Raw genomic sequence first — 21,639 nt, 5'->3', positions numbered from 1 at the left:
TCCACGCTCTTTTCGTGAACACCCAACCACCTCAAGTATCTCGATTCGAATCAGTTCAGGTCTCACATAAGAAAGGTTTTAAACTATGGGCTTGAACATGATATATCATCTCTCCACCGAATGTTTCTGATACACCACGTTACAAAAAGTGTTCTTGGAATAAGATCTGACATGGAAAATACATGGTTCGTCCGCAATTTTCTTTAATAGATTTTTTAAAACTTGGGGTGTCTACATTTTTTTTTATTCCAATAGACAATCGAATAACTGCTTTAGTCACTTTTTACTGATGACAAAGCATTTTTGTTTAAAAAAAAAAAAAAAGAATTTATTGGCGGAAACGAAACATTTCAGAATTTCAAAATGGCATGAAAAAAAGCTCAAAGCTTATGACATGTTAAGCACTTTGATGAGTGAAAGAGTGTAACGCAATTTTTGTCGATAGACTGGCAATACAATAAATGCAGTTTAAAAAAAACAACAACAAAGGATTAGATACAAGACGACGCGGTACAACAACAAGAAAACACACACCAACACACACAAAACAAACAAATCTGGTTCTCATTTCCTGTTTCAGTTTCAAGAAGGCGTCAAAGCGTCCGGACCGATCCATAAGCGCTACACTATGTCGGTGTTATAATATATATAGAGATAGATATATAGATATAGATATAGATATATATAAACATGGAGAGGGGTAGCAGATGCCTGACCAACGCATAGACCCGACGCGCTGGTCTGGCCTTGCATGCTTCCTTGTTGAGTCTTCCTGCTCACGCTTCTGACAGTGGCAGGCCAAAAATGCTGCCGTTCCGCGGCACGCTGCGAGACTATTTCTTCTTTACAACACCCCTTGATTCAGACAGACAGGGCTTGGGGAAAGAGGGGATGGGGTTGTTGGTGGTGGGGGGTGGGTAAGTCTGGGCTGGACATCATGAGTGTGTTGTTCTGCTCGTCAGTATGTTTCCCTGTTTGTCCGGGTGATGGGTGAGCTCAATCACTCCCTCCCTTGTCCTCCTCGTCCTCTCTCCCTTCTACCATGCTACATACACATCTCTTCCCCTCCGCTGCTCTGTGTGAACGTCCACCCCTTCTTGTGGAGTGATGGCCTAGAGGTAACGCGTCCGCCTAGGAAGCGAGAGAATCTGAGCGCGCTGGTTCGAATCACGGCTCAGCCGCCCGGATATTTTCTCCCCCTCCACTAGACCTTGAGTGGTGGTCTGGACGCTAGTCATTCGGATGAGACGATAAACCGAGGTCCCGTGTGCTAGCATGCACTTAGCGCACGTAAAAGAACCCACGGCAACAAAAGGGTTGTTCCTGGCAAAATTCTATAGAAAAATCCACTTCGGTAGGAAAAACAAATAAAACTGCACGCAGGAAAAAATACAAAAAAATGGGTGGCGCTGCAGTATAGCGACGCGCTCTCCCTGGGGAGAGCAGCCCGAATTTCACACAGAGAAATCTGTTGTGATAAAAAAGAGAAATACAAATACAAATACAACACTACACATTCCTTCTTGAGGGGGAAAATTTTGGATATTGCCGCTATTCCTTTCACCGTGTGCTTGCTCGCTTTCAGATGCTTGTAAGATGTATGATGCTGCTCAATGGGGTGACCTCCCGACTTTTGATGTACAATGTACGTTCGTTTGTTCGGCGTCTGCTGGGGAGGAGGGGGAGTTGATAGAGGATGAGGAAGGCTGGGGAAGAAGAAAGAAGGGGAGAGAGAGAGGGGAGGGGTGCATACAAGGAGGCTGGGGGCAGTGAGTTCTCTCTCTCTCTCGCTCGCGCGTATGCGAACACATACACCACCACAAAACTACTGCAACCTATATGTGCTTGAGTCTCATTCATTGCACTTGCTACAAATGGGGTTCGGAACTGGCAAGCTGAATATACCCTCCCCCACCCCCCCTTCCCCCAGCCCCAACCGCCGCGCCACTCCTGGTTGATATTTTCAAACAATTTTCAACGTCCGCCAACGAAAGGCTTGCTGCATGCAGTACACACTCGTCTCTCAGTGAGTGATGATGTTCGTTGTGTGATTTACAACCCTCCTGCCTCCACGTGTACCCTTTTGACCGCTGACGATCAGTTCACTGACACGGGACAGTGCTAACAAGGGGAAGTTTTCATGTGCCACGCATTTTTTTTCATTTGATTTTTCAATTTCGTCACTTCGTTCTTCGTGCTGAATCAGTAATCGCTCTAAAGTTTCAGTTTCAGTATCAACTGATGGGCGCATTCGCCGAGTGGTTAAAGAGCTGGACTTTCAATTTGAGGGTCCCGGGTTCGAATCTCGGTAACGCCGCCTGGTGGGCAAAGGGTGGAGATATTTCCGATCTACCAGGTCAACATATGTGCAGACCTGCTAGTGCCTAAACCCCCTTCGTGTGTATACACACACATAAGATCAATTAATACGCGCGTTAAAGATCATGTAATCCATGCCAGCGTTCGGTGGATTATGGAAACAAGCATACCCAGCATGCACACCCCCGAGAATGGAGTATGGCTGCCTACATGGCGGGATAAATAAACAAAACAGGTCATACATGTAAAATGCTACATGTCTGTATGAGTGCGTATGTGTGCGTGACCGAAACCTGACTGTGTGACACAGGAAACGAATGATGAGCGTCCAGTGGCAGCTGCCATTCGGCTCTGCCCAGGTAGGCAGCCTGTTGTGCAAATGACTACGTGTTTGTAAACCGATAAGAGATTGGTCTCTGACCTATGATAGGCGCTATTTAAGTATTCATATTATTTACTCATTCATTCATGCATTCAATGTGGGGACTGATCGATATATGCCACACCACATCTGCTGTTGGATTTTGTTCAAGCTCTAAAAAGAACACGAACTCTGCAACCTGCATTTCAAGTTCACACTTTTAGTCTTTTCCCACCGAGGTTCAGCATTCACGGGGGTTTTGTGCACATCGTGTTGCACACCTGTTCACTTGAAGAACAGGAACCTTTTTTTCTTTTTTTTTTTTTTAAACCAATATTCATAACATGTCTCAGCTGTAAATGGCAAGAAATTGGTCCATAAAAACAGTTCCCGAAAATTAGAACGCCAAAGCAGGACATTCGCTTAGTTTTACTGGGGGGTTTTTTTTGTTTGTTTGGTTTTTTTCATACACAGATTACAGAGCCATATCGGATAATTCCAAACAATTTATCCATAATAAAATTCATAGCGAAAGTAAAGAAGACTGGGTGCATTGTAGAAGTGACATCACACACACACACACACACACACACACACACACACACACACACACACACACACACACCACCACCACCACTACGACGACCACCACCACCACCAACCACCACCACCAACCACCACCACCACCACTACACCACCACCAACACCACAACAACAAAAGCGTGCAAAAATTTCGCATGAATACGGAACCGCGAACCCTGTTCCAGATTTTTTTTTTAACGCACCATCACCACTCACCAATATGATGAAGACAACTACATATTTTGTTAACTAAGCTAACTATCCCTGTTGTTAGTACCACCGCCTCTCTCCAGCACTGCCTTGCTAGACTTACCAGCTCCTGGGAGGCAAACTCAGCATTGTCGCTCCGGTCCACGTTGGAGTCATAGCAGTAGTCGAAGGCGAAGTGTTTGACTCTGTCCCTGCTGTCACCGTACTCCGAGAGGCCTTCCACCTGCACGTGACATACGTTAATTCGTGCACTGGGTTATCTGTCGCGCACACACACACACACACACACACACACACACACAGAGGCTCCCCACATCATCCCTCATCCCCCAGTTCTGCCCAATCTCCTCAGGTGTGTGTGTGTGTGTGTGTGTGTGTGTGTGTGTCTGTGTGTCTCTGTGCGTGTGTCTGTGTGCGTGTGTCTCCGTGTCTGTGTTTGTGTGTGTAGGGGAGTTTGAGGAGGGAGGTTGGAAGATCATGCAGATGGCTGGGTGAGCGTATCTAAAGGGGGTATTCATGGAACACCTCGCTGGGAAAGGGGTGCAGAAGGGTGGGAAGGGTGGATGGGAATGATTGGGGTACGTGGGAACATCGTGCAGAGAGAGTGGTGTCTGCAGAGCACTGCATGGGAGTGAGAGTGTTTTGGGGAAAGGTGGGCCAGGTGGATTGGGCAGGGGTGGGGGTGGAAAAAAAAAAAACAACAACTGCGCACAGAACAGGTTAACAAGAAGACCGTGTGTATGAGAATGGTAAGTGTGACGAAGCGTGAGCAGTGTATGAAATATCGTGTGTGAAGGGAAGGGGGAGCAAGTGTGCACAGTTATGTGGTTTGTATGAGTGTGAGAGAGGGCGTATGGTTGAGGAATGGGAAAGGTATAGCCGATAAAATAAATGAAGAGATGTCAGAGAAAGATGGATGGTGGGCCGGGTTCGGTGGAGAGGCTGATTTGTGGGCGTGGGTTCCCGTCCATGTGTCTGTCAGTGGCAAGGTGCATGTATCTGTGTGCGCATGAGTGCATGCATGTATGTATGAATGTATGTATGTATGCGTGTGTGTGTGTGTGTGAGTGTACATGCGTGTGTGTAATACCTCCTTTTCTCTTCCTTTCTACATCTGTCGGTCTTTCTAGAACGTGGAGAGGCTGAGAAAGAGAGGCAAAGAGAGGAAAGGCAGGCAGGAGACAGGGACAGGATGGCTGACTGGTGTACAGAGAAAAAGAATAATGGAGAAACAAAAACTAAGAACAAAAAACAGGCTCTCAGATTATAAACAATGAGGTCCTCCATAAATCATTGCTGATGGCACTCTGTGTGGTTTTTATCTTATTCCACTGAGTTTGTCCAGTTCATATAATAATGGCATCAACATGAACAACAGCCACAACAACAACAATAATTGAGGTCTACAGTGCTCTTTATGTTTGTTTTCTTTGGGAAAAGTAAGTCTGATTGAATTGAGGTTTCGTTGTGTGTGTGTGTGTGTGTGTGTGTGTGTGTGTGTGTGTGTGTGTGTGTGTGTGTGTGTGCGTGCGTGCGTGCGTGCGTGCGTGCGTGCGTGTGTGTGTGTGTGTGTGTGTGTGTGCGTGCGTGCGTGCGTGCGTGTGTGTGTGTGCGTGCGTGTGTGTGTGTGTGAACCCTAGAGCAAGCAGTACACGAGCACAACCAAAATGATCCTTATCTGCTGTGCACGGCCGGTAGTAGTAGTAGTTTCTTGACCAAACTGGAAATGGCCATGCTCATTCAAGTCACGGGTGAGCTCGCCAACACTTCAGTGTAGAGAGATCTTTAGGTCCACCTCTTCCCTCCCCTCCCCCCACTATCCAGGGCAAACGGGGGACAATGAAATCACCAATACCTATATCTACGCACAAACACGCCTTCCATCTTGACCCCATGCACTGACTTGGAACTGGACAATCCGGCAAGATAAACTACCTACCTGTATAGCTCAGCCCTGTGTGTGTGTGTGTGTTTGATCACTCTCACACGTCACGGGTTTTCAACAAACACCCGGTTGACCACACAGGGTAGATAACGGGGTGTAGGTATAGCTCCTTTGGGGGGAAGAAGGACAGAAGAAGCGGGTGAAGAAGAAAGAGAAGTCGAAGATGGAGGAGGAATAAATTTTAAAAATAAATAAATAAATAAAAAATCAGAAAAAGAACGAACGAAAGAAAGAAGAAGAAGGAGAACAAGAACAACAACAACAGCAGCAACAACAACAACTGCAGCAACAACAAGTGCGCGTGCGCACATGTGCGCGTGCACGTGTAAGTGCGTGTTTGTGTGTGAGTGTCTGCGTGTGGATACCGGTGATTGTACAACGCGCACCTCTGTGTGGAGTGATGACCTAGAGGTAACGCGTCCGCCTATATATATTTTGGAAGCGAGGGAATCTGAGAGCACTGGTTCGAATCACGGCTCAGCCGCCGATATTTTCTCCCCCAACACCAGATCTTAAGTGGTGGTCTGGACACTAGTCATTCGGATGAGACAATAAACCGAGATCCCGTGCGCAGCAGGCACTTAGCGCACGTAAAAGAACCCACGGCAACAAAAGGGTTGTTCCTGGCAAAATTCTGTAGAAAAATCCACTTCGATAGGAAAAAAAACAAATAAAACTGCACCCAGGAAAAAAAACAAAAAAATGGGTGCCGCTGTAGTATAGCGACGCGCTCTCCCTGGGGAGAGCAGCCCGAATTTCACACAGAGACATCTGTTGTGATAAAAAGAAATACAAATACAAAATTATGCGAGTTCGTACGTGTGTGTACGACTGAGTAAGTGCGCGCGCATAAATTTGTGAATGCGTGTGTGTGAATGAGTGTGTGTATGAGTGAGTGCGTGCGTACGTACATACACACACACACACACACACACACACAGTCAATATCCACAATTTACCCTCAGACGGAATGAGTAGTGTACACAACAAAGCGAAGACGTTCACTCCGTCAGTTACACACAAGAATGGAGGGAAGAAATGTGGATATTGCACACACGCACACGCGCGCGCATAAACGTCTTTGTGCGTGTACACACCGCGCGCAGATGTGTGTGTGTGTGTGTGTGCGTGATCGCCCATTGACGTGCATACACTTACAAGCGTGTATGTGTGTATGTGCCAGCGCATGTCAATTCGGAGATCAAAGCGAGCATGTCCACTTTGTGATGTGAACCCTGCAGGCCAAGCCACGGCAGACCAGGGACTGTGTGTATACTTTGCCTCTGTCAACAGCCGTAAATCACTGCTGCTCTGTCTATACTCTGCCACTTCCCCTAAGGCGTGCGTCCTCACGGGGAACAACCTGTGTGTGTTGATGTGTGTGTGTGTGTGTGTTACGACATCGACAGAACAAAGTTGTTGCACGTCTATCTGTCTCTCATTGGAATAATAAAAGCTTCCCCCAGTCCCTGCCTCTAAGCCCCCTCCCTCATCTTTTCGTTCCCCACCCTGTACTCACCATCTCAAAGACATCAGTTGTAAACAGAGTGTGATAAATTGTCAGAGTGATTTAATTTTATGTGTAATTGCAGCTGCAAAACAGGACAAGATCGAGCTACTTGTTTGGGATGAATGAAGATGATATATGTCAGGCTTGCCCTAAACGGACGGCGGTCAAGCACAAAGATCCATTATAAATCAATGTCAGATTCCAAGTGTTCACCAACTGTTCACCGACTTTACCCTTTTTTCTTTTTTTTTCTTTTTCACAAGATCAAAGTGGGCTGTCTTCAGAATCCATTCATGCAAGTGTATAGCCTCCGTGCAGATCCAACGAGAAAAAACGTCTTTTTGTCTTTAAAATATTCCACCACCACCCCCCCCACCCCCCAATTCCCGGAGCAAAGTTCTCGCAAAGTCTGGCTGGCACGCACGCACACACACAAGCATGCACGCGCAGACACAGACACGCACATATTGTGAGACACCTAATTCCCTTCCCTTCCCACCTCTCCCCTCCCTTTCTCCTTCCACTAAACCACTAACACTGACGTCAAAAGCGAAAACCCGTATTTATTACTTTTCCACTTCGCACGTTATCCGTTTTATCATGTCCTAAAACACTGAACAAGCCGAAAGAATGTTCTGCTGTGGGCTGTTCGGAATGTGGAGGATCTGCTTCTTCTTCTTCTTCGTTCGTGGGCTGCAACTCCCACGTTCACTCGTATGTACATGAGTGGGCTTTTACGTGTATGACCGTTTTTACCCCGCCATGTAGGCAGCCATTCTCCGTTTTCGGGGGTGTCGAGGAACTAAATCTATTTGACTGACTGACTGGGTGTTTGAGAGGTTCTTACGACCTGGCATATCGATTCTTCCACACAAAGTTCGCTTCGTCCTGGGCAGATATACCGGAACACCTCGTGTCAACGAAATGCTAGAGTCGTTCAGCTGGCCCTCTCTGGAGAAGCGACGCAAGACCTCCAGGCTGTCGATGCTGTACAAAATATATACCAATCAAGCCCACTGTCCGGACCACAAAAGGAAACTTAGCCCACTGCCGCCTCGCCAACGCCAAGGACACAACCAACAGTTTTCCATCATCACCACCAGAACACAGTACAGAGGCTCTTCATTTTTACCTAGGACCATCATAGACTGGAACTGCCTGCCCCAAGAAGCTGTGGCGGCCAAAACACTTGACACTTTTGTGTCAAGGGTCTCCAAGCAGTAAACACCACTTCCAGTACTGCAAAATATTTGCCCCTCCCCACCCCCGTCCAGTTTTACGTGCCAGAATAATAGACCCGTATAATTGTGGACCCTGAACAACGAAGAAGAAAAGTTGCATTCTTTTGAGGAAGCACTTTCTCGGTGTGTGATTCGTGCTGCTTTCACTGGGCAAAGTGCGTCGCCATAGTGAGCGCCACCCATATTTTCGCTTAATTTTTTTTTTAATGCAAGTTTATTTGTTTCACAATTAAAGTGTATTTTTTTAAATATTTATTTTACCAGAGACAAGCTCTTTGTTGCCGTGGGTTGTTTGTCGTGCGCCAAGTGCATGCTGCACACGAGACATCAGTATATCGTCTCATCCGAATAACCAGTGGCAGAAAATAATTAATGTAGATGGGAGCGAATGGGTGAAAACAACAATAGAAATAAAAAAGTTAAAGTGTTGGACTTTCAATCTGAGGGTCCCGGGTTCGAATCTCGGTAACGGCGCCCGTGGATAAAGGGTGGAGAATTTTCCGATGTCCCAGGTCAACATATGTGCAGACCTGCTAGTGCCTGAAACCCCTTCGTGTGTATACGCACGCAGAAAATCAAATACGCACGTTCAAGGGCCTGTAATCCATGTCAGCGTAAGGTTGGTTATGGAAACAAGAACATACCCAGCATGCACACCCCGAAAACGGAGTATGGCTGCCTACATGGCGGGGTAAATAAACAAAGCAGTCATACATGTAAAATATTACATGTATGTCTGAGTGTGTATGTGTGCGTGCCTGAAATCTGATTGAATGGCACAGGAAACGAATGATGAGCGCCCAATGACAGCCATCAGTCTACCCAAATAAGCAGCCTGTTGTGCAAATGACTCCGATCTTGTAAAGCGCTTAGACCTTGCATGGTTTCCGGCCGAGGAAAGGCGCTGTATAAATATCTGTATCAATCGATGATTAATTGTTCCTTTATGATCTTTTCACACAGCGTGGCGAACTTATGCAGATCAAATTAAATAAAATGTTAAAACATATTACATTTTTTGGGTACTCTTCTTGTTTTCTCTCTTCGATTATAACGTTTTTAATTAAAAAAAAAAAAAAAAAAAAAAAGCGAAGTGCGTTGAACGAAGGACCAGACAGACAACCATACAGACATACAAGCGCGCGCGCAAGCACACACACACACACACACACACAGACAGACAGACAGACAGAGACACAGAGAGAGAGAGAGCGCCGGGTACAGGAACTAACGTTCCATGAAGATTAACACCAGAGACAGAGAAAGGCATTTAGCAAAGTGAGGAGAGAATAAGTACCCAGCTTAAAACAGCCGATCAGCTGAACCAGAACGAAAATCAGCGGGGAGGAACTATATGGAGTAACAGAGAGAGTGCATGCGTTAACCCCCCCAAGGGAACTAACTGATTACGACTCGGTGTGCAAGGTGGAAATAACGGTCAGTTTTCCAAGGTAAAGCAAGAGAGCCAATCCAATCGTTTGACGCAAACTTGCTGTTGTTCGTTTGGCGAATGAGGTCCAATGAAGTTTGCATATGTCTGTTATTGTTGTTGTTATTGCTGCTGCTGCTTTTATTGCTGCTGTTGAAGTAGGATCATCTTTGACATTTGAAAAATAAAGATTATAGTGAGCCAAAAGCATGAACATTCATTGGCTGTTGATGCTGCTGTTTTCTGTCGTCCAGACACAGAGACAGACAGACAGACAGACAAGAGAGAGAGAGAGAGAGGAAACGAAACAAACCCAGCACTGGAAAAAAATAAATCACACATATACTCGCAAAAACACACATATACATGTATAATATACATGATATTCACAGATAGATAGAGAGAGAGACAGTTTGTAATGATTGGTGAGCGTTTCAGTCACCATGTAGCCTAACCCAGAATTCTGTGTTAGATACGGACAGCTCCCCCGTTGAGAGAGCCTCGCCACGTTGATCACATTGGTTTTATCTTCAAATTTGTCGCCAACGATAATTAACCCTATTGCTGCCGTGGGTTTTTTTTTTTAACTTGCGCTGAGCACAATGCCGCACGACGAATCTCAGTCCGACACAACAGCGATCAGTATAACAGCAATATTCAAAAGATTTCAAACAAAGAATATCTCATATTGCGACTATGAAGCAGACATTTTAGTAATGCCCAAAGGATTTCTTTCAGTGTTGATTTTTCTTTTCTTTTTAAGAGGACTGCCTGGCGGTTCTGAAAGATTATAGGCCGTTTCAAGCGTTTCGCTTTGAGCGACTCTTTGCCCCTTAGTCTCTGGTAAGCTCGGAGCACCTGGTTGCAGTCCTAAGTCCAGCTCCCCTATCTAATCATTTCCGCCCCCGGAAAGCCCGCTAATACCCCGTGTCGGGTCGAGGCAAAGCGAACTATGACCAATAGCTACAGGCCTGTGATAGGTTCACCTGCCGACTGACTGACTAACTGGCCGACTGAGTAGTGACTGAGTAGTTTGATTTCTTTCTTTCTTTCTTTCTTTTTATTTATTTTTTTTTTTTTTTTTATTCATACAATAACACATGTTACGAAACTGAAACTGTTACACATGTTTATACATTCATACACACACATCGATTTCCATACATACACGAATAAACACGTAAAGGAATGCATGAAATCATACGCGCGCGTACACCCACCCACACTAATATATATATATATATATATATATATATAGAGAGAGAGAGAGAGAGAGAGAGAGAGAGAGAGAGAGAGAGAGAAATATATATATATGTATAAAAAAAAAGGACACACACACCCACACACACACACACACACACACAGAGAGAGAGAGAGAGTTAAATATATACATATTGCCACGTTGAAAATGAAAATTGTTCAACTACCAAGTTAAGTCCTTCTGCCCGTGGAAATGTGTGTTGGCAGCCCTGGATAACTTTCACCCCTGGATGACAAGTGCAGCGATATCTTGCATGCCGCAGCTCGTGCTTATCTTGCCTAGTGATCTCACACATCCAATTGATTTCCATAACCATTTTCGTGCTGTTTGCCCGCGAGTGGTGCTTGGTTAATCTGGTTTGAACCAATAGATCGATTATTTCTTTTTTTCTTTTATCGATTTGAGGAGGAGTATGGGAGATATTTTGGTGAAGGAGGGTGGGGTAGGTTACACAGACCCCTCGGATGTCCAGTGAGTGTCTGAATGACCCAACCTTTAGCTTCCGTGGTCAGAATTGTGGTATTCTTTGTCAACATTCACCTCTTCAGTATAAGAGCCTTCCGCTTGCAATATTTTGATGATGGTAATTGGGCTGAAACGCTGTTAACGTCGTCTCTTTCGCCGTTCGTATGGAGAGAGTTAAAGGACTGGACTGGACAGTCGAGTGCTGTGGCAGTGACGTTTTACAATGGGTCCTCGTACTTAATGTTTCTGATGACGTGAGGATTTGTAAGAAGTTAATACAAGCACATGGATAGCCTTCCACCGGATCGTCAAACCACCACGGCTGTTAGGACTCTTTGAAATCCGGGAAACGTCCAAATATCACTGAAGACGAGGAGTAACAACAACAACGATAATAATAAAAATAAAATAAAATAAAATAATAATGGTATTTATATAGCGCGAATCTTGTGCAGAGACAAATCAAAGCGATTTCGCACCAGTTATTCACACGCATGCATAACACTAAAACGACAATAATGATAATCATCAGAAGAAGAAGAAAGAAGAAGAACAACAACTACAACAGTATCAGTATCAGTAGCTCAAGGAGGCGTCACTGTGTTCGGACAAATCCATATACGCTACACCACATCTGCCAAGCAGATGCCTGACCAGCAGCGTAACCCAACGCGCTTAGTAAGGCCTTGAGAAAAAAAGAAAAAAGAAATAAACAACAACAACAACAAAACAACAACAACAAGACAATAATGGTGATAAATAAGCAAATAAAACATGCTGACACACAATCACACATACGCACACACACATGCATAACAGATATGCAACAAACATGCAGATTCACTGATATGGAAGCACAAACAAATACACATAAACGTACACGAGCCCCGACACACACACACACACACACACACACACACACACACACAATCTCCCACATTACCATGCACCCCTCTCCTCCACACACACACACACACACACACACACACACACAAACAAACAAACAAACAAAAACAAAAACAACAACAGATGTTGCAGCCCTAAACAGAATCGTAAAAACTACCACCAAGATTACCGGGGCTCATCTACCTTCTCTAGAAGACATATATTATAAGCGGCTACTCAAAAAAGCAAAATCGGTCAACCAGGACGCATCCAGCTTTTGGGATTTTCGAGATGCTCCCCTCTGGTCGACGGTACAGAAGTATAACGACGAAAACCCAAAGCAGTCAACGCCCTGTCTCTTGAACAAATCCAGTATGAAAAATAGAATTGTGCAATCAACAAACATCTACCTGAAGATCTAGTCATCAGCCCCATCCACGTACATGTAACATGCAGCTTCTGTTCAAACGTGTGTGTGTGTGTGTGTGTGTGTGTGTGTGTGTGTGTGTGTGCGCGCGAGAGAGAGAGAGAGAGTTTGTGTGTGTGTGTGTGTGTGTGTGTGTGTGTGTGTGTTTGTGCAGTGCGTGCATGTGTGAGTATGCGCAAGTTTTTTTTATATTGATATTCACTTGTATGTATCCTAATTTCTACAGTTATCTGTGTTTGTGTATGATTTTCGATTTATGTTCGTACCTTGTTATGTACTATCCCCCCCCCCCCCCCCCATTTCTACAGTTATCTGTGTTTGTGTATGATTTTCGATTTATGTTCGTACCTTGTTATGTACTATCCCCCCCCCCCACCCCCCACCCCCCCCCCCCCCCCCCCCTCAATATTCCTTGTGAACCTGGTACACTTGGTAATAAAGACATATTCTATACTATTCTATTCTAACAACAACAACGACAACAACATGCTGAATGTTTAGAGGGCTGGCTTCTCGCCCAAGTTTAGTGCGCTCGGTCCCCGGTTTCGGCACCCCGGTTTGTGCAGACCCTCTTCGTGTGTTAACGCACGCAGAGGATCAACTACGCACGTTAAAGATTCCTGCAATCCATGCCAGCGTTCGGTGAGTTAGGGAAACAAGAACATACCCAACAAGCACAACCCCCCGAAAAACGGCGAATGCAGTTCTAGTGATGATGGGATCCAGGCCAGTGAGGCATGCCTACATCAGTGTCTTCTCGCTTGCCAACAGGCCGCTTGCTAGGAATGATTTGTGTGTTCGCTCAAATTGCTGTTATTTCACTTCGCAGTGCTAGTCGTTCAGTCATCTATGAGTGGGCTTTTACGTGTATGTCCGGTTGTTGTTGTTTTTGCACCGCCATTTAGGCAGCTATATTCCGTTTTCGGGGTGGTGCTTGTTGGGTACACACAGAGAATGTACAGTTCCAGTGCTTTCAACAGTGTCACGCGCGTGCCGGTGCACTCACACACACACACACACACACACACACACACACACACACACACACACACACATGCACAGGCGTTCGCATGTTAACGCAAGCTTGCACCTACGTGTATAATTTATGTGCACAAGTATACGCACAACACACAAACAGTTGGTTTTTCATTGTGTTATATGCAACACCTGTCCCACGCTGAGCATGCAATCAAAGTTTCGGTCTTTCCCACGCTCTGGCTAAAATTCAAATGTGAGAGTGTGTTAAAAGAAAGGAAAAAAAAATCATTAAAGAAAAAAAAAGTCATTCAAAACTAAAGAAATGAAGCTTATCTAATAATCTCTCTCTCCACCCCCCCCCCTCCACACACCCCACCTCAAGCGAACCCACCCCACCCCTACGATCTCTCTGCACGTGGCGTATGTCTGTGCGCGCGCGTGCATTGTGAAACGTCGACAAAAAGGAAATTCCATCCTCCATACAGCAACAACAAGAACAAATTATTCTGTACCAGTCTGAAATCAAAAAAAAAAAAAAAAAAAAAAAAATCCCTCACAAAACACCAGCATGTGAGAGAAGCCATGCAAGGCCGCATACTCAATGGGCCATCACACGCCACACGTGTGTTCAACAGACTTCTCCACAAGACCTTTCAGTTGGATTCAATGCCCAGTTTCGCGACACAGGTCGTAACGAACACGAAAAAGGCGGTGATAATAATACAACGCTCCCTTCCCTGTTTTCCTTGTTCCCTGGAAGGCAGCAATACACAGCTCTGGCATGTCAGTCATTATACACAGCTCTGGCATGTCAGTCATTATACACAGCTCTGGCATGTCAGTCATAATAATACACAGCTCTGGCATGTCAGTCATTATACACAGCTCTAGCATGTCAGTCATTATACACAGCTCTAGCATGTCAGTCATAATAATACACAGCTCTGACATGTCAGTCATAATGCACAGCTCTGGCATGTCAGTCATAATACACAGTTCTGGCATGTCAGTCATACATAATACACAGCTCTGGCATGTCCGTCATTATACACAGCTCTGACATGTCAGTCATAATACACAGCTCTGGCATGTCAGTCATTATACACAGCTCTAGCATGTCAGTCATACATAATACACAGGTCTGGCATGTCAGTCATACATAATACACAGCTAAGGCATGTCAGTCATACATAATACACAGCTAAGGCATGTCAGTCATACATAATACACAGCTCTGGCATGTCAGTCATTATACACAGCTCTAGCATGTCAGTCATAATACACAGCTCTAGCATGTCAGTCATAATACACAGCTCTGGCATGTCAGTCATAATACACAGCTCTGGAATGTCAGTCATACATAATACACAGCTCTGGCATGTCAGTCATAATACACAGCTCTGGCATGTCAGTCATACATAATACACAGCTCTGGCATGTCAGTCATAATACACAGCTCTGGCATGTCAGTCATACATAATACACAGCTCTGACATGTCAGTCATACATAATACACAGCTCTGGCATGTCAGTCATACATAATACACAGCTCTGACATGTCAGTCATAATACACAGCTCTGGCATGTCAGTCATACATAATACACAGCTCTGACATGTCAGTCATAATACACAGCTCTGGCATGTCAGTCATACATAATACACAGCTCTAGCATGTCAGTCATACATAATACACAGCTCTGACATGTCAGTCATAATACACAGCTCTGGCATGTCAGTCATAATACACAGCTCTGGCATGTCAGTCATACATAATACACAGCTCTGACATGTCAGTCATACATAATACACAGCTCTGGCATGTCAGTCATACATAATACACAGCTAAGGCATGTCAGTCATACATAATACACAGCTCTGGCATGTCAATCATTCTTTCGGTTCATAACGCGTACGGCTTACGTACAGTTCACAGGTTGAAATATTTCAGCTGCTGGGACATGGCGGGGAATTATACTCAACTTCAAAGCGTTGTTGTCATTGTCCTTGACATTCACTTCTTTTATTGCTGTTTTTGTTGTTGCTGCTGCTGTTTTGTTGTTATTGTGTTGTTGTGGTGGTCGTCTTTGTTGTCGAAGTTACGTGTTGTTGTTGATATTGGTGGTATCGTCATCCTTTATTTTTTTTTATTTTTTTTTAAAATCAAATATCCTTTTTTCAAGGTCATGGTGATTATCATCATCTTTGTTGCTGATGTTGTTGGTGTCGTTGCTGTTGTCTTTGCAAACTGTTGTTGTTGGTGGTGCATCTGTTGTACATGTTGTTGTTTTTGGTTTTTGTAACCACTTTCATTTAGTACAAAGAGTAAACAACTTCCCTCACTGCCACACAAGACCGCGGGCAAACAGATGGAGAAATGCCTTGGCTCCGGCACTACGCCTTGGGAATGATGCTGTGTATCAGATGTCTGTCAGCACTGCTTCCTATCTGGCACCGCTCTCTCCTTGTCTCAGTGGGGAATACATGTATCCGGTTCAGCCACATGCACGTGGACACACAGAGACAGACAGACAAGCCATGCGCGCACAACACAAACACATTTTGAGAGAGAGAGACAGACAGACAGACACAAACACAAACGCAGACAGATACTGAGAGAGAAACAGAGACAGAAACAGAGACAGACAGACAGACAGAGACAGTGACAAAGACAGACAGACAGAGACAGTGACAAAGACAGACAGACAGACAGACAAACAGACAGACAGAGACAGGGAAACAGAATCACACACGCGCGCTCGAACACGCCCGACGGAAAGAGACAGAGAAGGAAAATGTGTGTGTGTGTGTGTGTGTGTGTGTGTGTGTGTGTGTGTGTGTGTGTGTGCGTGCGTGCGTGCGTGCGTGTGTGTGTGTGTGTGCGTGCGTGCGTGCGTGCGTGCGTGCGTGTGTGTGTGTGTGTGTGTGTATGATACGGATAGCTTAGTTTATTCAATAAAATGTCATGGCCCGTCAAGCGAGAGAGTACAGAGAAAGGAGAGAGAGGTATGGACACACACACACACACACACACACACACACACACACACACACAGAGAGAGAAAGAGAGAGAGAGAGGGGGAGAGAGAGAGCACGAAACGAAACGAAATATTTCGCAAAGGAACACCTGTGGCAATGAACGTACATCATCGATCACCGCAGCAGCGTTATGGTTGATGCGAATGTATCATTTTAAGGGCAGCGGATCCCACGTACACACGTACACAACCATCCGTCCTCTGATGACCGAACAGCAAAAGCACTGAGCAGACGAGCCTACCGATATTTGGCGAAATTATTATGCAAGATCTCTTTTTTTTTTTTTTTTTTTTTTTTTGCCAAGTCATCTGGAATACCACTATTCGCTATATATGTTTAGTTATCTTATTCGGTGCTGCGAGAATGAATCGTTAAATGTTTCATCGAGTCTTATCTTTACAGCAAACTGCAGCAAACTTTCATTACCAAAAAAGCGCACAAAGTGGGCTAAATGTTTGACGATTCAAGCCAAAATTACGTTACAATATAGTTATCTGAAACAAAGTGTGTGCATAGTGTGTGTGTGTGTGTGTGTGTGCATATGTGTGTGTGTGTGTGTGTGTGTGTGTGTGTGTGTGTGTGTGTGTGTGTGTGTGCATATGTGTGTCTGTGTGTGCGCGCGCGCGCGTGCGAAATGAGCGCTGGGGCGTGTGCTTGATTATTTTGTATGCGACAGACAAGTAAGTGTATGTCCTTTATCAAAATAATGCCATTCAGAGTCGGCAAGCTCTGTTTAATCTAAACATACACTATCGACGTTCTTGGCTGTTCTCAGTACTGTCGCTCTTTAAAATCATACCGTGGACAATGCACGTGTTGGCAAGAGTCTCGGCCACACCCCGATGAGCTTTCTCCTTCTTTGTTGTTCATGAAAGGTTCTGCGCAGACAGGCAGGGTGAAAGAGAAAGTTCTGAAGGGCGAGACTAACAGTGACGTATTCATCCCGAGCTTTATTTTACCTCACAGGTGTCCGGGCAGTAACCTACCACCATGTGAATGGAGACAGTCTGTAAGGAAGAAGAAGAAAAAAAAAGGGGGGGGGGGCAGGGGGGAGGGGGGAGGCGGGAGATGGGGGGGGGGGGGGGGGGGGGGGGCAACAAACAAACATACTCGCTTTTATAAGAATTGTAAACTTTTCATTACCATGGGTCCTTCCTCAAGGAATGTGAGCAATGGAAATGATACTGGAGGTAAAATGCCAGACCTAAGAGAAGTTATGAGAATGATCCAGCAAAAAAAAAAAAAAAAAAAAAAAAAAGCAAAGATGTGCAAGGATATTAATACTAACATGAGGGGGAAAAAACTAAAACGAAAAAAAAAAACAACTCTGGTTTGGGACGTCGGCACTTTCATCCAAGTGACTTATTTACAATGCACAAATTTTACAGACTTTCTCCATTTTGTCAGTTTCACAGACTCGGCGCTTTTTTTTTCTTTTTTTTTATATACAGATCTGCAACCATACGGAATGTTATGCCAGACAGAGTGCGTGTGACAAACAAACGGACAAGTATGAGGTCAGGTGCCACCGGTCACCCAACACAGAAGCCATACATATAAAAAAAAAAATTATCGGCACCAGACACTCGACAGAAGTCTCCGAACACACCCTGCACCGTTTCTTTGTTCTTATTCTTTCTTTCTTTCTTTCTTCCTTTTTTCCCCCTGCCCCGGCCAGACAGACAGCTTTGCGCGGCATTCCATCACGACTCAGAAAGCATTATGCCAGATGAGTTGAGAGAGAGAGGTGGGGGAAGGGGGGAGGGATGGGCGCGAGGTGGTAGGGGGTGGGGGAGAGAGAGAAAGAGGGGGAGACAGAGAGACGGGGGGCATAGACAGACACATACAGACAGACAGACAGACAGAGAACATTGAAGAACGATGCTGTGTGTGTGTGTGTGTGTGTGTGCGTGTGTGTGTGTGCGTGCGTGTGTCAGACGGACAGACAGACACTGAGACAGACAAGACAGACAGACAGACAGACAAAGACAGACAGCACTGACAGAAACCAGGTCAAAAGGCACACAGAGAGCGAACAGAATGCAGCACACAACACTCAGCGTGAGCTCTTGCATGCTGACAGGTTGCGTCTGCTGCACGTGTTGCGATAATAACTGCTGGAGGAAGTGAGGTGTAGGGGGTGAGGGAGAATGGCGGTGGGAAGCAGATGCCACGGGATGGGTGGGGTGTGTGGGGGGGGGGGGGGGCACTTGCATTGCTGTGTGGGTCGTCAGTTGTTGTCAAGGTCGTCTACTGGATTCTGTGCTGGGTGGCAAGGTCTTTCTGAGTCGAGATGTTGAGCGAATCTTTTTTTGACTGTCGGTCTTAGTGGACGTGAGATAAATAGAAAGAGAGAGAGATAGAGGGGGGGGGGGGGGGGGGGGGGGGGGGGGGGGGGGGGGGGGGCTGGTAAACCTATAAATAACGCCCAAACGCGTATGTGTCTGGCTATCCGTCTGTGTGAGAGCGCGTACGCATGCGTACGTGTGTGTGTGTGTGTGTGTGTGTGTGTGTGTGTGTGTGTGTGCATGTGTGTGTGTGTGTGTGTGTGTGTGTGTGTGCGTGCGTGAATGTGTGTGTGTGTGTGTGTGTGTGTGTGTGTGTGTGTGTGTGTATGCAGTATACAGAATAAAATATCTATATCACAAAGTGTACCGGGTTTACAAGGAATATTGTGCATGTTGTGTGTGTGTGTGTGTGTGTGTGTGTGTGTGTGCGCGCGCGCGCGCGTGTGTGTGTGTGTGCATTTGTGTCAGTTTGATTGTATCAGTGTCGGTTCGTTAGACCGGATATTGTATGACATATGCATGCTACGACTGAATATGACAGAGACGACTCAACACAAATCGACGGCAAGAATTTCCGGAAGGTGAAGGACTGAAACCCCAGCCAAAGAGACACACGCTCGCTGCCAGAGACAGAGGCACCACCGTGCAGGCCAGAGAACCGGGAGGGGCGGGAGGAGGGGGGGGGAGAGAGGGGGGGGAGGTGGATGTGGGGGGGGGTGGGGGGTAGCTTGCACACAACACAAACAAATCACCATGATGCAAGCCTACTGCCTGGCAGACACGTGTCCCACACACAAAGAGAGAACTGTCAAGACAAGCATTGCGATGCGGCTTTCCTCTGGAACACCCTCCTGAACCTGCTCTGCCAGTTCTTGTGGCATCCGTGGATCCTTTGTTTCGTTTTGCACGTGTCTGCACCTCATGGGCATGTCATACACACGTACGTACGTGAGGCGGGCGGTGGCCTCGCCTGGTGGTAATGCACCAGACTAGGAAACTGATAAGTGTTCACTGGTTCGATTCCGGTGTACGGGCCGGGATTTTTCTCCCGCCCCCTCCCTCCATCTTCCTCCACTAAGTTAGTTCATGGGTGGTGGTCTGCGTGCTAGTCTTTTGGATGAGATGGACCAAAGAACTGTCTCTCTGTCACAATTTTGTAGGAAAACAAATGGACTGTGACAGCATGACAAATTAATCATTATACACTTGCAGACTTGCTCCTCCCGCGGAGAGCAGCCCGAATTTCACACAGAGAAATCTGTTGTTAACAAAACGTAATATAATACAACACAAAGCAATACAATGCAATACAATACAATACAATCGTGTCTATATCAGTGATTGGCGGAGAGTCGGACACTTCCCAGGTAACTGTCACACTGATCAAAGCAGCACGTACAACCTGAGTTTCTGGCGCCTAATTGTCTTCCACGAGGACAAAACTTGCGATTTAACATGCGCGCAAAATCGTTCAGATACTTGAAAGAGATTATCAGATTCAAGATTTAAGCTGCATGACAATGGCAAAAACATTGTGCACGGGACACAGAGAGACAGAGGATGGGAGACAGACAGACAGACAGACAAGCAGACAGAGACAGAATCGAAAATATTTATATTTGTATTTCTTTTTATCACAACAGATTTCTCTGTGAGAAATTCGGGCTGATCTCCCCAGGGTGAGCGCGTCGCTACACTACAGCGCCACCCCTTTTTTTTCCATTTTGTATTTTTTCCTGCATGCAGTTTTACTTGTTTTTCTTATCGAAGTGGATTTTTCTACAGAATTTTGCCAGGAAAAACCCTTTTGTTGCCGTGGGTTCTTTTACGTGCGCTAAGTGCATACTGCACACGGGACCTCGGTTTATCGTCACATCCGAATGACTAGCGTCCAGACCACCATGCCACTCAAGGTCTAGTGGAGGGGGAGAAAATATCGGCGGCTGAGCCGTGATTCGAACCAGCGTGCTCAGATCCTCTCGCTTCCTAGGCGGACGCGTTACCACTAGGCCATCTCTCCACACAAATATGGCATGGATATGAAATTATACGTCCCTTTAAGTGAATTAGCTTCCTCTAGTTCCCCCTCCCTGCTCCGTCCCCTTTTTTCATGTTTTATACACATATTTCATTTCGTTTCGGTTTTTGTTTTTTGTTGTTGTTTTTTGGGGTTTTTTTTTAAATCAAATCAAAGGCTAACAGTTTTTCCCCAACTGTATTTTCTAAATGGTGGGGTTCTGAAAACAAGTCGCCAACTCCACCTCCACACCGGCAAAGAAAACAGATGGTTTGGTAAAGTGCCGGAAAAATAACACACTCGGTGCGCTCAAGGGGAGTGAATCAACCTTGATGTGATAGCCTGGATGCATAAACTAGAACTCGGGAGACCAAAAATACCTACCCTCCACTGTACGAGGAAGCTCCAGGATTCTCTCCGACTATACGCGCAGCGTCTGTGAGAAATATCAAATGCACAGGTCTATCTACACGTCTCGTCGGTGCTCTGCAAATGCGCCATAAATATAGTCACAGACGAAACGGATTTATGAACAGCTTAAAGCTGCGCGATTCTGCCATCTCGTTCTGCCACTGCCCGGGATTATTTATAAGCCTAGCTACCTCTTAGCTGCTCTCCTGACAGATTCTTGAAGTAGACTGTATATATGCAAATACTCTTTCCACTGCTGGTCAATGCCCCTGT

General features: G+C 45.6%; 1 protein-coding gene across 1 annotated transcript in view; it reads right to left on the bottom strand.

The window, feature by feature from the left end:
* Positions 1-21,639, bottom strand: part of LOC143281470 (uncharacterized) — a 158,897-nt gene that overhangs the window by 128,546 nt on the left and 8,712 nt on the right. Inside the window, 1 exon segment of the mRNA XM_076586680.1 lies at positions 3,576-3,695. Within this exon segment, the coding sequence (XP_076442795.1) occupies positions 3,576-3,695 (120 nt within the window).

The sequence above is a fragment of the Babylonia areolata genome, chromosome 4, assembly GCF_041734735.1.
Source record: "Babylonia areolata isolate BAREFJ2019XMU chromosome 4, ASM4173473v1, whole genome shotgun sequence".
Taxonomy (NCBI): Eukaryota; Metazoa; Mollusca; class Gastropoda; order Neogastropoda; family Buccinidae; genus Babylonia; species Babylonia areolata.
This window is presented reverse-complemented; position numbering and strand designations above follow the sequence as displayed.